At 50.7% G+C, this 14,301-nt stretch overlaps 5 protein-coding genes across 5 annotated transcripts; all 5 read left to right on the top strand.

The window, feature by feature from the left end:
* Window positions 1-1,924: 1,924 nt before the first annotated feature.
* N7496_009106 (putative nicotinamide N-methyltransferase) lies at window positions 1,925-3,017 on the top strand (the record flags this gene model as incomplete). The annotated part of the gene is made up of 3 exons (XM_056702025.1): window positions 1,925-2,239; window positions 2,335-2,419; window positions 2,557-3,017. The coding sequence occupies 3 exons, from the start codon at window positions 1,925-1,927 to the stop codon at window positions 3,015-3,017; spliced, it is 861 nt and encodes a 286-aa protein (XP_056554088.1).
* A 331-nt stretch (window positions 3,018-3,348) lies between these two features.
* On the top strand, window positions 3,349-4,760 carry N7496_009105 (rRNA-processing protein LAS1; the record flags this gene model as incomplete). The annotated part of the gene is made up of 4 exons (XM_056702024.1): window positions 3,349-3,468; window positions 3,519-3,658; window positions 3,753-4,220; window positions 4,280-4,760. 4 exons carry the CDS (start codon window positions 3,349-3,351, stop codon window positions 4,758-4,760), a joined length of 1,209 nt encoding a protein of 402 aa, XP_056554087.1.
* A 494-nt stretch (window positions 4,761-5,254) lies between these two features.
* On the top strand, window positions 5,255-6,549 carry N7496_009104 (hydroxyacylglutathione hydrolase; the record flags this gene model as incomplete). The annotated part of the gene is made up of 9 exons (XM_056702023.1): window positions 5,255-5,279; window positions 5,371-5,458; window positions 5,527-5,598; window positions 5,668-5,701; window positions 5,759-5,969; window positions 6,026-6,117; window positions 6,179-6,313; window positions 6,377-6,403; window positions 6,466-6,549. The coding sequence occupies 9 exons, from the start codon at window positions 5,255-5,257 to the stop codon at window positions 6,547-6,549; spliced, it is 768 nt and encodes a 255-aa protein (XP_056554086.1).
* A 927-nt stretch (window positions 6,550-7,476) lies between these two features.
* rex4 (putative 3'-5' exonuclease) lies at window positions 7,477-8,492 on the top strand (the record flags this gene model as incomplete). The annotated part of the gene is made up of 2 exons (XM_056702022.1): window positions 7,477-7,820; window positions 7,889-8,492. 2 exons carry the CDS (start codon window positions 7,477-7,479, stop codon window positions 8,490-8,492), a joined length of 948 nt encoding a protein of 315 aa, XP_056554085.1.
* A 1,331-nt stretch (window positions 8,493-9,823) lies between these two features.
* tcsB (putative sensor histidine kinase/response regulator TcsB/Sln1) lies at window positions 9,824-13,498 on the top strand (the record flags this gene model as incomplete). Its single annotated transcript, XM_056702021.1, has 7 exons — window positions 9,824-9,907; window positions 9,983-10,017; window positions 10,101-10,664; window positions 10,727-12,976; window positions 13,030-13,153; window positions 13,207-13,346; window positions 13,399-13,498. The coding sequence occupies 7 exons, from the start codon at window positions 9,824-9,826 to the stop codon at window positions 13,496-13,498; spliced, it is 3,297 nt and encodes a 1,098-aa protein (XP_056554084.1).
* Window positions 13,499-14,301: the final 803 nt, after the last annotated feature.

Raw genomic sequence — 14,301 nt, 5'->3', positions numbered from 1 at the left:
GGCAAGATACTAGAATCAGTGGTTACTGAAAGGATCTCACACGCGGTGGAGACGTACGGCTTGCTCCTAACCAGCCACTTCGGAGCCCGAAAGCAGCGGTCTGCGGAGCAAGCACTCGTGTTTCTGCAAGAGCAAATCTACACGGCGTAGCGCGGCCGACGGGTACTGAGTCTGATCAGCTTTGATGTCAAGGGAGTCTACAACGGAGCGTGTAAAGAACGATTACTTCAGAGGATGAAAGCGCGAGGCATCCCGGAGGATCTGCTCCGGTAGGTGGAGGCGTTCTGCTCGGAACGAACGGCAACCATCCAAATCAATGGCCAGTTGTCTGAGGTCCAAAGCCTACCACAGGCTGGACTGCCGCAGGGCTCGCCGCTGTCCCCGATCCTGTTCCTCTTCTTCAACGCAGACCTCGTACAACGACATATCGACAGCCAGGGCGGAGCAATCGCGTTCGTGGACGATTTTACCGCGTGGGTGACCGGACCAACTGCACAGAGTAATCGGTAAGGTATTGAAGCAATTATCACTGATGCACTCGACTGGGAGAAAAGGAGCGGAGCGACTTTCGAGGCAGACAAAACAGCCATCATACACTTCGCTCCCAAGGTCGACAAAACGGACCAGGAGTCTTTCACAATCAAGGGACAGACCGTGGTGCCTAGAGACCATGTCAAGATCTTATAGACCCATAACCGTGTATTTAGACACTACATTGAGTATTTACCTACCTATGTACACTCTATCTTCTTATGTGTATTACTACGACTTTATGGTCACCGCCTAAAGTCCGACATAGTTGTATATTGCATATCGCTTTGCGAGGGGTCAGTGTAAATGACATCACACACACACACACATACTGTAGAAGAAGGACGGGAGGGTGGCCAAAATCGTATTGTCGTGGAAAAGTGGAGAGATTCATTACAGTGACCTCGGATTGGTCACTTCCATCCCAGATTTCCTATGTATTTGTATGTAATATGCGGGTAACCCTTGACCATCGGTATGGTCACTCGAATACCCGGTTACACCGCCATGGGACAGCTCAACCTGCCCCTTTTCCATTCGTTCGAGTCCTTTCCTTTCTTCAATCAATCAACCTTCTCTGTATGATTCCGATAGTTCTCATTCGTCCATATGCATACTAGCCTATACCAATTCAACCGGTTTTGATACAAGACTATGTGTCAAGATATGTAGGATTGGTATAGACTAGTATGCATATGGACGAATGAGAACTATCGGAATCATACAGAGAAGGTTGATTGATTGAAGAAAGGAAAAGGACTCGAACGAATGGGAAAAGGGGCAGGTTGAGCTGTCCCATGGCGGTGTAACCAGGTATTCAAGTGACCATACCGATGGTCAAGGGTTACCCGCATATTACATACAAATACATAGGAAATCTGGGATGGAAGTGACCAATCCGAGGTCACTGTAATGAATCTCTCCACTTTTCCACGACACTATGAGACCCTGGACGACGAGAAGGCGACCGTTGGGAATCTGCCAACTTCCCTCCTTAAATTAAACGTCAGTCGCTTTCCACATGATATCAACGAATGGGCCCTTTGATCACTGGAAATCTTGACGGTGCCGAAGAAGTTTGATTAGCGCTGCAGAAGAGCTAGGTACCTTTCGACGGTAAGCTAAATGCTTGACCGCCCGCTGCCGTATGTCCTCCCAACTTGTGAGTTAACCCGCTACAAGCAAACAATATAAACATAAGTGTTTTCTCCGCCGCGTGCCTTATCACTACCCCGCACTGTAATCGCATGTCCTTTGTCTGGCTAGTAAAAAGATCTTCCTTTTAATAGTGCCGCAACCGTGTTATTAGCACGCCTCATCGCCTCTCTTCATCCAAAACAGCTCAAGATATTGCTCAAGGTGTAGCCTTTCTGGAGAGGGAACGAGGCCTACTATGCTGCATTCGCGCCTGCGATCAGCTCCCCGCCGCAAACCCTCTAAAACCACCACCAAGCCTGCGGCCCTAGCGCCAGACTTTCACGATACAGACTGGAGCTCGGATATCGAAGAGTCCCCAGGGGAACTCTTCGGTAATTTCCTGCTTCATCTCTTTCCCGATGATGCGCCTTCGTTCCATGGTGATCCCGGCCAGTACCTCCTCTACTCGTCCCCGCGATATGGCGAGCTGGAAATCATGATTCCGTCCTATCCAGGCCAGACTGGAAAGAAGTCGGAAGAGGTCACGATTGGACTAGAGGAGAAGGAGGGGGTAGTCAGGCTAAGGAGCAAAGACCGCTGTTTGCGCATTTTCTATGGAGTGCGGGGATGGTTGTGGCGGAAGGCATTGAGAATGCGAATTGTCAGGCAAAGGAGAACGACTCTGCCGCGCAGAAAGAGACTCATGAGATCTGGTCTGAATATGGGGAAACGGTGATGGAGCTCGGCGCTGGTAAGTTCCTCGAAGCAATGCGATACAACTATCTCAGCTTTTTGATATCCACCACCTAGGCGCTGCTCTACCCTCTCTTATCTGTTGCCCTCGCTAATGCCTCGCTGGTCATCGCAACGATCATCCTTCGTCGCCAGCCCTAAATGGTGCAACCGAATTCAATTTGAGGCAGAACCTCCTCAAACGTCAACCTTTCCAACGGACCGCCGTCTCTATCCAGGCCCACGAATGGGGAAACGTTACCGACTCCTTCTCCCAATCCTACAGGGGATCTTTTACCCGTATCATTGCCGCGGACTGCTACTGGATGCGCTCGCAGCATGAGAACCTCGTCCGAACGATACAATGGTTCCTTGCCCCGGCAGGCAGAGTCTGGTGTGTGGCTGGGTTCCATACGGGTCGGGCTATCGTGGCAGGCTTCTTTGAGACTGCGCTCAAGAACGGGTTTGAGATTGAGCAGATCTTCGAGAGGGATCTAATCTCGCGGGATGAGGAGGGTGGGGAGATTCGGCGGGAGTGGGTGCCCTTGCGGGAGGGCGAGAACCCTGAGAATCGGCAGCGGTGGTGTGTCATTGCGGTTCTGAAGAAGAGACAGTAAGTTTGGGGATGACAGGTGGACGATGGATCTCATTTGCATTACGTAGCATAGCGAAGTATTTATATAGCATTGCCTTTGGAATCTGATTGCTGATCATACTATGGAGCCGAGGCGATAGTGTCATGTGATCTGACTTTTGTGCAGGGCAGAAAGAATTCACCGCCCAGACACTCAGTCGGGTCGACCTCTGACCTCGGAAAAACTACCCCGAAGGATCAACAACCCTCCGAGAATCTTTCACCAAGTCAAGACCTCCCATCCACGACACGGATTGGTACCCCTGCTGGAATCTGTCGAACAGAAAGACCTTTGTGGAGCCATCTGATCCAAAATGGCCAAGGTCACTTTTACAGCATGGAAGACCAAGGCCCAATTACTCGACGTGCGGAGTGAATTTTACCCACCCACATGGTACGCTGGGCCGGACATGCGCTCACACGCCTGCGCCACGGTATGTGACCATCTTTCAAGGGCGCTGTGCTGAAGCTAATGCTAGACTAGGTTGAGGCTTGGAAATTACATGGCAATGTCCCACATCATGTGGAGGCCACAGCGTTGTTGACAGACGCGATTCTGCATGACGATGGGCAGCGGAACTCCATTTTTTCCATCCGGGCCACGTACTCTGCAGCTTTCTGTCGGTATGTGATTATCACTTCCCATGCGCTTGGTTTTGCAAGCACCCGACCGAATGACCTTCATGCATGTTCCGCAACGGGCTAACCAATGACACAGGTTTGTGACAGGCTTGGTAGACACCAAAGTCACTGGCCCCCGGAGAACAATGTTCCAGAGGGCGATGGATCTGGGCCTTCCAGCCTCATTTGTTGAACTGCGCCATGAAGCAACCCATCGTGAGCCTCCATCGCTCGTTGTCCTTCGCAAAGCCACACAGCGTTCGTTGGAGTGGCTGTGGGACAACTATTGGGCCAATATTGACCTCGAGGTAACTGGTGGTGCCATTCGTCACAACCATGATGAAAGCTTGTCCGTCACGACGGCACTTGGTGAGGTGTTGCAAGAGTTCATTCACGGGTCAGTCTCCAGACCAGTACAGAAGAAAAGGAAGCGCGGGCAAGATGATGGCTTTGCGGGTCAATTGGTCGAAATTTGTGGTGTTTCGAGGGATGGGATGGATGCTGGCCTAGCTGCTCTGTCGGTCCTTTTGTTGGATCGGAAACTGTTGCTTGATTCTGAGAGAAGGTGTGATTTCCCCATGTGTCTAATCTTGCTATTGCACTAATGGCTAACATTAGAACTAGACTTGGGGACTCCATGGACGCCATGTTCGACAAGTGGGACCCAGTTCTGCGGAAGGTGGCAGACAGTCAATCCTCGTTCTTGCTGTTCCTGTCCGAGGAGCTAGTGCACAGGTTGGCATTCAATCCGGCGACTGAATCACCAGAGAACACCATTGCTGAAGGAATTTTCCTGTGGTTGGATCATCTGCTCACCTCGCCTGCGTGGGAGTCGCAGAGGCCATCTCTTCCTCGGGATTACATCCTCGCCGTGTGCAATGGCCAGTCGACTCATTGGGCGAAGGTCGTGGCTCAGAATCTCATTCTCCAGCAACAAGTCAGCGCTGCTGTGGTGCCCCGGCCTCAAATATCGGCGAACAAGTCTTTGAGGAAACGAGCACATAATGTTTCGGTTGGTGATGTTTCAAAGAAGCTACAGGGGCATGGATGGAGGCTTGCGGAGAAATGGGACAATCGGCCACTGGGAATGACTTCGAAAAGTTAAGAGGCACATGTATACTAATCATTGAACCTCGTACTGCTGGCGGTACTTTCCATGAATTTGCGGGTTACTTTCCGTATACCTCCAATTGCATGTTTTGACAAAGACTTTCCCCGTAAAATCAAATCACGATGCCCCCATTTATCCCGCTTGGCTGCCACGAGCTACCCCGCTAACCTCAAATTCCAACGAGAAACTCATTAATCAACAGGTCGCACTTCCAATGTTCATATTCCTAGACACTGCAGACTAATCAAGTGAAATTTTGATCTTCGCTACTGCTTTCCAGTGTCCGCGGGACCCTCGGAGTACTTCGAGGCGGTAGTAACGGTCTCCGGAGAAACCGTCGTCCCGTGTGACGTGATATGTCATCGGGTGTTGTGGATGAGCTCAATTGGCCATCCCCGCACATCGTCCCTGCGTTTCTGGTAATGTATCTTGCAAAAGCAATTCGGTGCTTCAATCCCTGTTCAGTCAAACCACACAACATCCGCGCCATGCATATTCAATCAATTCCAATGTGTAAGTGAGGTGGCGCCGACCGTGTGCGCATGTTGCACCCGGAGCCATACGGTACCGAGATTTTTGGCGATCTGACTTTGATTTCTTGCAGGGACCGGGAAAGGCAATAATTATGCCTACCTGGTAACAGATGAGCCGTCGAAGAAGTCGGTCGTTATTGATCCTGCGAATCCCCCGGAGTATGTCAATCCAGGCCGAGGTTCATGACAGCTCGAGAAGTTGTTCAACTGCTGACTCTGGTTTCTAGGGTTGCACCGGAGTTGAAGTCGCAGATCAGCGCTGGGAAGATTGATTTGATGGCCATTGTGAATACGCATCAGTAAGTCAATCGCTACCGAAGACAATCCTAGCTCCCGGCCCGGCAATTTGCGCTGACATGCCAACTCAGCCACTGGGATCATGCTGGAGGCAATGACGAGATGGTCAGTTTACCATATCCCCACCTACAGATATGTTGTCTCTAGTCTGACTTTCCACAGTTGGGACAATTTGGTAAACTCCCTGTCATTGGAGGAAGCAACTGCAAGTCGGTCACGAAAACGCCGGCACATGGCGAGGAATTCAAGATCGGTGACCGAATCACTGTTCGCGCTCTGCACACCCCATGTCACACGCAAGACAGCATCTGCTACTTCATGCAAGATGGTGACCAGCGCGTCGTTTTTACCGGAGATACTCTCTTCATTGGCGGTTTGTGACCAAGATCTCTTCATGCTGGAGGAACCCCAGTTTCTAATTTCTCCCAGGATGCGGCCGATTCTTCGAGGGGAATGCCGCCGAGATGCACAAGGCTTTGAACCAGACACTGGCTGCTTTGCCCGATGATACCAAGGTTTACGTACGTTGATCACTCTTCGTGTGAGCTCCCCAACATGTCTGCTGACAATTGCATCCTCCAGCCCGGCCACGAGTACACCAAGGCAAATGTGAAGTTCTGTCTTCATGTGTCCCAGACAGAGCCCATCAAGAAGCTCCAGGCATTTGCCGAGGCAAATCAGCAAACGCAGGGCAAGTTTACCATCGGCGATGAAAAGGTATGTCACTGCTGGCCTTGTGAAGTTCGATGACCGTCGGGAGCTAACCCACTCATGCTTTAGCTTCATAATGTGTTCATGCGTGTTAATGTAAGTGGGATGAGACGAGCGAATTCTATTTTTGTTCGGTCTTTATACTAACTTGCTTCCAGGACCCTGAGATTCAGAAGGCCACCGGCAAGACCCATCCAGTGGATGTCATGGCTGCGCTGCGAGAGATGAAGAATGCCATGTAAATGTAGCCAATCCACCAACTCATGGAATTCCACAACTCAGTCAACCAATTTTCCCTATGTAGCTACATGTATGCGATGTACCGCTATTCCTGACGACTGGCCACGGCAGCAAGCATGAACCATGCGGCCGATACGTGGTCGACCATGTCCATGTGAGGTCGAGCTTTCGCTAGGCATCACAATATTCCATTCCAAGCAAGACAAAAAGATGCAAGGGAACGGATTTCTTCGATGCTCAGGCAGCAAACACTTGAATGGAATGGAAAGAAGCGGAGTGTTCATAACTCTACAACCTCGATGTGTTTGTTACATGGTGGAACTGGTGGGCTTCAACTAAAAATATATCAGACTTGTTAGCAACATCCCTGCTATTAAGCCATCCTTATCAATCGTTCTTCGTAGAACTGATTAAGCTTCCTTTGAATACCGATGCTATGTAAGCGTTTGTTATCTTACTTTTCCAGTAGCAGTCAGTCGTAGAAGCAGAGATGATGATGTAGCCTGCCAGCCAATTAGCCAAGCCACAGAGTGGGCCGCACTGCCACACACCGCCACAGCTCGAGTCTCAGGCATCAGGCTGCAAAAGCAGCAAACAAAGCAAGCCAAACCAGCCAAACACGCTAGCAAAGGGAACAAGCCTCAAGCCAATCCATGTATAGTGACCCGGTAGTATAAGAACTCAATACCAAAAACGAGGATGCTCAATCTGACCAAATTTCGCTATCATGTACCCGATTCTTCCTGGGGAAATGGAGTACAGTATGTTGGCCAATTACGATTCACTGTAGCTTTCACCGCTCGACGGTGTGGCGCTGGTTGGCATCTTTTCTGCCGACAGAAAAAAAAAAGTTCCGTGGATCGGTCTTCTGTTTCCTTCACCTCCTCCGCGGCATGCAATAACGCTTGCAGACCGAGTCACCCCTGGCAATGGACGCAACAACCCTTTCCAGCAACTGGAAGAAGCTACAGGCCACACTCAACCAAGGCAGTGCCGTGAAAAGTACATCAACGGTCAAGCGCAAGGCTGCAGACCGCGACTCGGCGACCGTGTCTGTGAAGAAACGCAAGTTTGTCGAGAAAGACCAGTCTAAGGCACGAACCTCCCAGAGCACCTTCAGGAAACGGAGGATGTTGGATGAATCTGCCAATGCCGGCCTAGAGGGCACCGACTCGGGCTCAACGACAGTCCGGCGAAGATCCAGCACGGTCGCGTCTACTCCCACAGTCCCAGTATCACGGACTGCAAAGGTGAACGAGGGCCGTTCTCCAAGGTAAGCAATCACGCGGTCAAAAATTTTTCCCTTTCTAAATCTTCAATACTCATGCCAAAATCCTTCAGTGCGGAAATCGGAAAATACATTGCCATGGATTGCGAGATGGTGGGCGTGGGTCCCAACCCCGACAACGACTCGGTTCTCGCCCGTGTCAGTATTGTCAATTTCAACGGTGACCAAGTTTATGATTCATACGTGCGACCGAAAGAGATGGTGACCGATTGGCGGACTCATGTCAGTGGCATTGCCCCCAAGCACATGGTGGAAGCCCGCACGCTGGAACTGGTCCAGAAGGAGGTTGGAGAGATCATGGATGGACGTGTGTTGGTGGGCCATGCGGTCAGCAACGACCTGGATGCATTGCTCCTGGGCCACCCGAAGCGCGACATTCGCGATACCAGCAAGCACCCGGAGTACCGCAAGATCGCCGGCGGTGGATCCCCACGACTGAAGATGCTGGCCGAGCATTTCCTGGGGTTGAAGATTCAAGACGGGGCTCATTCGTCCGTGGAGGATGCGCGGGCGACGATGGCATTGTATCGTCGGGAAAAGGATGCGTTTGAACGGGAGCATCTGAAAAAATGGCCGGTGCGGAACGCGCCCGTCAGTTCGACGACGGGTGAGCAGAAGAAAAAGAAGAAAAAGAAGAAGACCACGCGCAAGCGGTGATGTGATTATCAAGCTTGTTGGAACTTGGACTTGTCTGTGTATAGAAATACTTTGGATACCCACAATTTGCATTGAGTTCGAAGAGTCTGGTTGTCGATGGAGTTCCCCCCATATTCTTGTAAACACTCGAATCACCCAATCAAGTCCGACGCAACCGCATATAAGCTACGTACCATCGACCACTTTTCTTTTGTCAATTGCTGTTGACATCCCTCAATCGGTACACCCGTGTCGAAAGGGGAGATGTGGCTGGACTCGCTGGAGCCCGGGGACAATGACGTAGGTGTTGTATCCAGGCGTACGGAGTTGGACATAATGCAAAATGTAGACATCTGTTGTCCATCTGATAGACTATATGAGCACACTAGAAGTATGTTTCTCTAATAGACCAACATTGACATTGTTTGGTACGGCGGGGGAGGAAAATCCTGGGTGACGCTTTGCTGTACTGGACAATGTACAGGCTACTCTATATAAATGTGTGTTGTACTATATAGAGGATGTATGTATAATATAGACCTCCGGATGTAATAGTACATACTCCTTCAGAGTTAGTCCACAATAGATTAAGTACAGTGGCAGTGCATAAGTTTGAAACTATTTCCTTAATGCCAAGGCTTTTCTGCTAGTCAAAAATCTATCGAAGAAGAGAGATTTCATCCCAAACAACATTATATTTTGTATATCACTCTTCTAAGTCTATAATTTCTTGTACCCTGTGAGGCATCGCACCTATATCAGCTAATAAATAACGCATCTCGCGAAAGAGGTAGACGGTAATTAGGAGTCAGTAACAGGCGGTGAAACATGGGCGGTAAGCAGGAAATAGTTTCAAACTTTTGCACTACCACTGTAGAGACCCTGATGGCAATACCGTATGATTCTGTAATACCGGGTTGGTCTAGATGATTGGCTGGTTCGGCAATTCTTACAGTTCCCCTCAAGAAGTATTTGACCAGTTCCAATTTTTTAGATAATATTCTGCCGGAAAATAATGATGTCTCCAAATTCCTATTAGCCAAGCTAAAGCCAGTTTCGATGAATACAGTAGGCGGTAGGTAAGGTCAAATACTTGTTGACGGGCACTGGGACGCTTGCCGGAGGGTTACAGTACCGTACCATGTATACGGTAAATTATGAGTCTAGAACGCCGGTCTTCCCCACCGAAGGGCTAGACCCCCCAGTCAGTTCAAAACGGTCCCTGTCAACTCAGGCAAAGCAGCTTTTCCCTGATTATTCCCCGACATCCCCGATTTTGTTGCGTTTTTGGATTTCCCACTCTCGTTTCCTCGGTGGAGCATCCTATATGCCCGGGAATTACGTTCGGTCGCATGCGGATTCCTATCGCAGTGCAGCTTGCGCTGCTCGTCCTTATCACGACGCTGACGGGAATCGCCATCCTCGCCATTGCAACAGTACGCTCCCCCCCTCCGTTCTCAGGTCCTGATCAAGGCTGGGCGATTACGAGATCCATTGCTGACAGCGTTTAGTGGTTTACCACCTATGATTTTGTGGTGGATGTTGGGTAAGTCCTGATTTCAGTCGCGCAGCGCACAGTGATGGAGGCGGAACGCAGCGGTCGCATACGCATACTTATCATCCCAACAGGTCGCAAGGTCTCGAGCTCGTGGCGTCCATCAAGGCGAGTCAGATCGCATCGACACTCGAGGTCGTTGAGGTGACCTGCAAGACCATCTCCACTCGAATCCTGATTCAGGCAGCCCTCAAGCGATACTATGCCGGCAATACCTCCGCCAGCAATTGGGGCAGTTCGACCTTGGATTTCCAGTCCGCACTGGGTAGCCGAGGATATCTCAGCCTGTACCAGGCCGTACTATACTCACGAAGTGGAGAAAATGGAGTCTCGCGATTGCTCAATGTCACCAGTGACACGCTCCCGGACATTACTCTGCCCTACACCGACGCCAATGGGAGCGCCGTCATGCTGGGAGATGAGGTCTTCCCCTCCATGCTCTATCCAAATTTGACCTACACCCAGTCCTTCAACGATAACTCCTCATGGACCGTACGCGCCTTCCCGGACTATACGCTTGGTTTGAACACGACATTGATGCTTGGCCCGCTCTGGGTCAACGACTCGTTCTCCTTGGTATCATTGACCCTGCCCATTGTGAACAACACCTCCGATACTGAGCTCCTAGGCTTCATGACGTACGTGATTTTCATTCTGGCTACCTCGTTCAAGCTATGAAATCGATGCTAATGACTACAAGTGTGCTGGCAAGTGCTGCCAACATCCAGGACGTGATCTCATCTCGCGATGGACTCGGAAACACTGGCCAGGTGCTGTTGTTGGGGCCCTCTCGACCAGAGAACCTGTTTGCCGCAGATGCTCAGCCTGCAACCGCAACTTCAGCCGCTAACTCTGCCGGATTGACGGATGCGCAGGTTCATTATGTCTTTGAGCCCACCCCACTGCCCGGTCAGGCGAGCCGACATCAGCAGATGACGACCAGTACCCCTTTCGCGCTGTCGAGCTACCCGATGGCATTGGAGATTATGCTACAGCCATACGGTCGGGAGAACAAGTCCATCAGTCGGCTTTCGACAACCAACGAGGAAGGGGCTCAGGTGGCGGTGGGTGTCATTCGTCCTCAGACACAATTGGCGGAGTGGATCTTGATCATGGAAGAGACGCATTCAGAGGCATTTGGTCCCGTCCTGCGTTTAAGGAAAATTATCCTGGCGTGTGTCTTTGGCACGGCGGGTGCCATCATCCTGCTCGTGCCACTACTGACCCACTGGGCCGTGGCTCCGATTCGAAGGCTGCGAGAAGCTGCCCGTAAGTCAGTCGTGCCGCAGATCCAAACCCCGCCCTCTTCACGGCAAGCAACCAAAGGCAGCAACACTCATGAGGGCGACGTTGAAGCCATCGAGGAGCAGCCGGACGAGAAGAGCAGCCCTGACTCGTGGGTGAAGCACATTCGGCGACCGCTGCAGCGATTCAACAGCACGGGTAACGTGCTCAGTGCCACTGCTGATCGGCGATTCCAGATCCCGGCGCGCGTGAAAGAACGGCGACATTTCGTGAGAGATGAGTTGACGGAGCTTACCAGCACCTTCAATGAGATGTCCGATGAATTGACCATCCAGTACAATCGTCTGGAAGAGCGGGTGGCTGAGCGGACTCGCGAATTGGAGAAGGCCAAACTGGCCGCCGAAACAGCCAACGAGAGCAAGACTTTGTTCATTGCCAACATCTCTCATGAGCTGAAGACCCCATTGAACGGCATTCTGGGCATGTGCGCGGTCTGCATGGGCGAAGATGACCTGTCTCGAGTGAAGAAGTCACTCCAAGTGGTCTATCAGTCGGGCGACCTGCTTCTGCATCTGCTGAATGACCTGTTAACATTCAGCAAAAATCAAATTGAGCAGGCCATTCAACTGGAAGAGAAGGAGTTCCGCGTTTCCGACATCCGATCCCAACTGACCACCATCTTCCAAAATCAGGTCCACGAAAAGCGAATTAACTTTAGCGTGGACTGTTTTGCTGGGGACGAAATTCAAACTGGTCCCCGGAGTCGTATGTGCATCGACGAGGGCCATGGGCAACCACGGTCCAGCTTGGACGGCATGCAACCGGCAAAGCTCATGGATATGGTTCTTTGGGGAGATCAACATCGAATCTTGCAAGTGTTGATCAATTTGGTGAGCAACAGTCTCAAGTTCACACCCGAAAAAGGAACGGTGGCGGTGCGCATTCGATGTCTTGGGGAAACTACCAGTGGCATTGACCATGTTGAGTCCCCAACGGAAGGTGACTCGGGAAATCTGCAACTCCTCGTTGATCCTTCTCCAATCCGAAGAAGCGTGCCCGAGAAGGCTCGTCTGCAGGTTGAGACTGCGAACGAGGATCAGTCATCCCCAGTTGCCGACTTTCCACAATTGGCCTTCCAATTTGAAGTCGAGGACAACGGACCAGGCATTCCAGGGCATCTCCAACGGCGCGTGTTCGATCCATTCGTGCAGGGTGACTTGGGTTTGAACCGTAAGTACGGAGGTACGGGACTGGGGCTGAGCATCTGTGCTCAATTATCCCGCATCATGGGCGGTGTGATTCTCCTGGACAGCCAGGAGGGGCGAGGATCTCTGTTCACACTACGGATCCCGCTCGGGTTCGTGAAGGAAGCTGCACCAAGCACGCTTGCACCCAGTACGCCAGGTTCGCGAACTCCCAGCGTGCTCTCCTTGGAAGAGTTTGCAAACGCGGCACGAACCCCATCCAATCATGGCTCTGTGCGAAACGAGTCAGTTGCTCCGGGATTCGAAAAGTCAGACATCCAGCCCCGACTGGTGGGCCTGAGCCAGCCTTTCTTCACACCGACGGTCCCGTCCTCCACGCCGACCGCTCTCCCCAAGAATCCCGGATCGAATCCCGGTGACGTCAAGAAGGATGAAAATGCCAAGAAGATCCGTGTGCTCGTTGCAGAGGATAACACCGTCAATCAGGAGGTTGTGAGACGGTAAGAATGAGACGTATCATTCCTTCCAGATTGCATGAACTAACTTTTACCAGGATGCTGGCCCTCGAGGAGGTTTACGACGTGACCATGGTGAAGGATGGGCAGGAGGCGTTCGACACCGTCAAAGCCAACATGGAAACTGGTGCAGTCTTTGATCTGATATTCATGGATATCCAGGTAAGGAACCGCTGCCCACTACAGCTGATCTTGATTTGCGCTAACTGGGGTAGATGCCGAATCTGGACGGCCTTCAGAGCACGCGACTCATTCGTGAGATGGGATACTCGGCACCCATTGTGGCATTGAGTGCCTTTGCGGAAGAGAGCAACATCAAGGAATGCATGGATTGTGGTATGGATATGTTCATGAGGTATGTTCGGATTGACTAAAGGTTTGTGCATCGACATACTAATGGATGGTAGCAAACCGATACGACGACCGGTGTTGAAGCAAGTGCTTCACAAATTTGCCACTATTCCCGAGGAATCTGAGGCTAGCGTATCAAACAGCGCATATCGTTGAGTTTGTTTGGTGTGGATGTGTATCTGATTCTTGTCGGCGCAAGTGTGGAAGGTGGGAATGCATTGAACTGGCGTTTGGGACGGATTTTCCGTCATTCTCTTTGTACATAGTACCATTCAAACATCGAAAACGTGTCTGTTTGTCTCGAACCATTCCTTATCAATGTGTCTACAAATGTTTATTCCAAAGATCCATCATACCCACTTCTGCGTCTGCGTCCAGGGGGTTATCATAATTGCCAAAACAGGACACGATTCGAACACTGCTTACCCACACTTCAACATTATGCTGTATGTCCGTGGGTTGAAAAGTATTTCCAATGGTTTCCATTGCTGTCGAGGAAACCAATTCAAGAGGCACTTGGAAACAATTTTCGAAGAAGAAACTGCTTGTGGACATCTGTGGCTGGACCTTTTGTCCATGTAGATTCTGACTTTGGGAGTCATAGTACCTGTTCATCTCTGTTCCCTGGCCATCGTACAAGAAACACCTAATATACGGACGATGGCCTCATGTGTGGTTCATGGTGGATAGATGACAAACTAGTTTTTATCAGAAAGAATCACCGTGATTTTACCTCGGGAGCGATATGGATCACGTTTGATTAGAGTTGCCAAGAAGATCAAGGAAGTGGGGAGGATCCACGTGGACGGGTTACATATGTACAATGCACGTGGTTCCGCCCTATGAGAGTCTGTTTATAATATTCAACACCTGCGTGCAAGATATTTGACCACCAACCTCAAGAGGCTGTGCAACAAACTTAATCAAAAAATCGAGTCCAAAAAAATAAAAAAAGAAGA

Source organism: Penicillium cataractarum, assembly GCF_028827025.1.
Source record: "Penicillium cataractarum strain IBT 29864 chromosome Unknown utg000007l, whole genome shotgun sequence".
NCBI lineage: Eukaryota > Fungi > Ascomycota > Eurotiomycetes > Eurotiales > Aspergillaceae > Penicillium > Penicillium cataractarum.
This window is presented reverse-complemented; position numbering and strand designations above follow the sequence as displayed.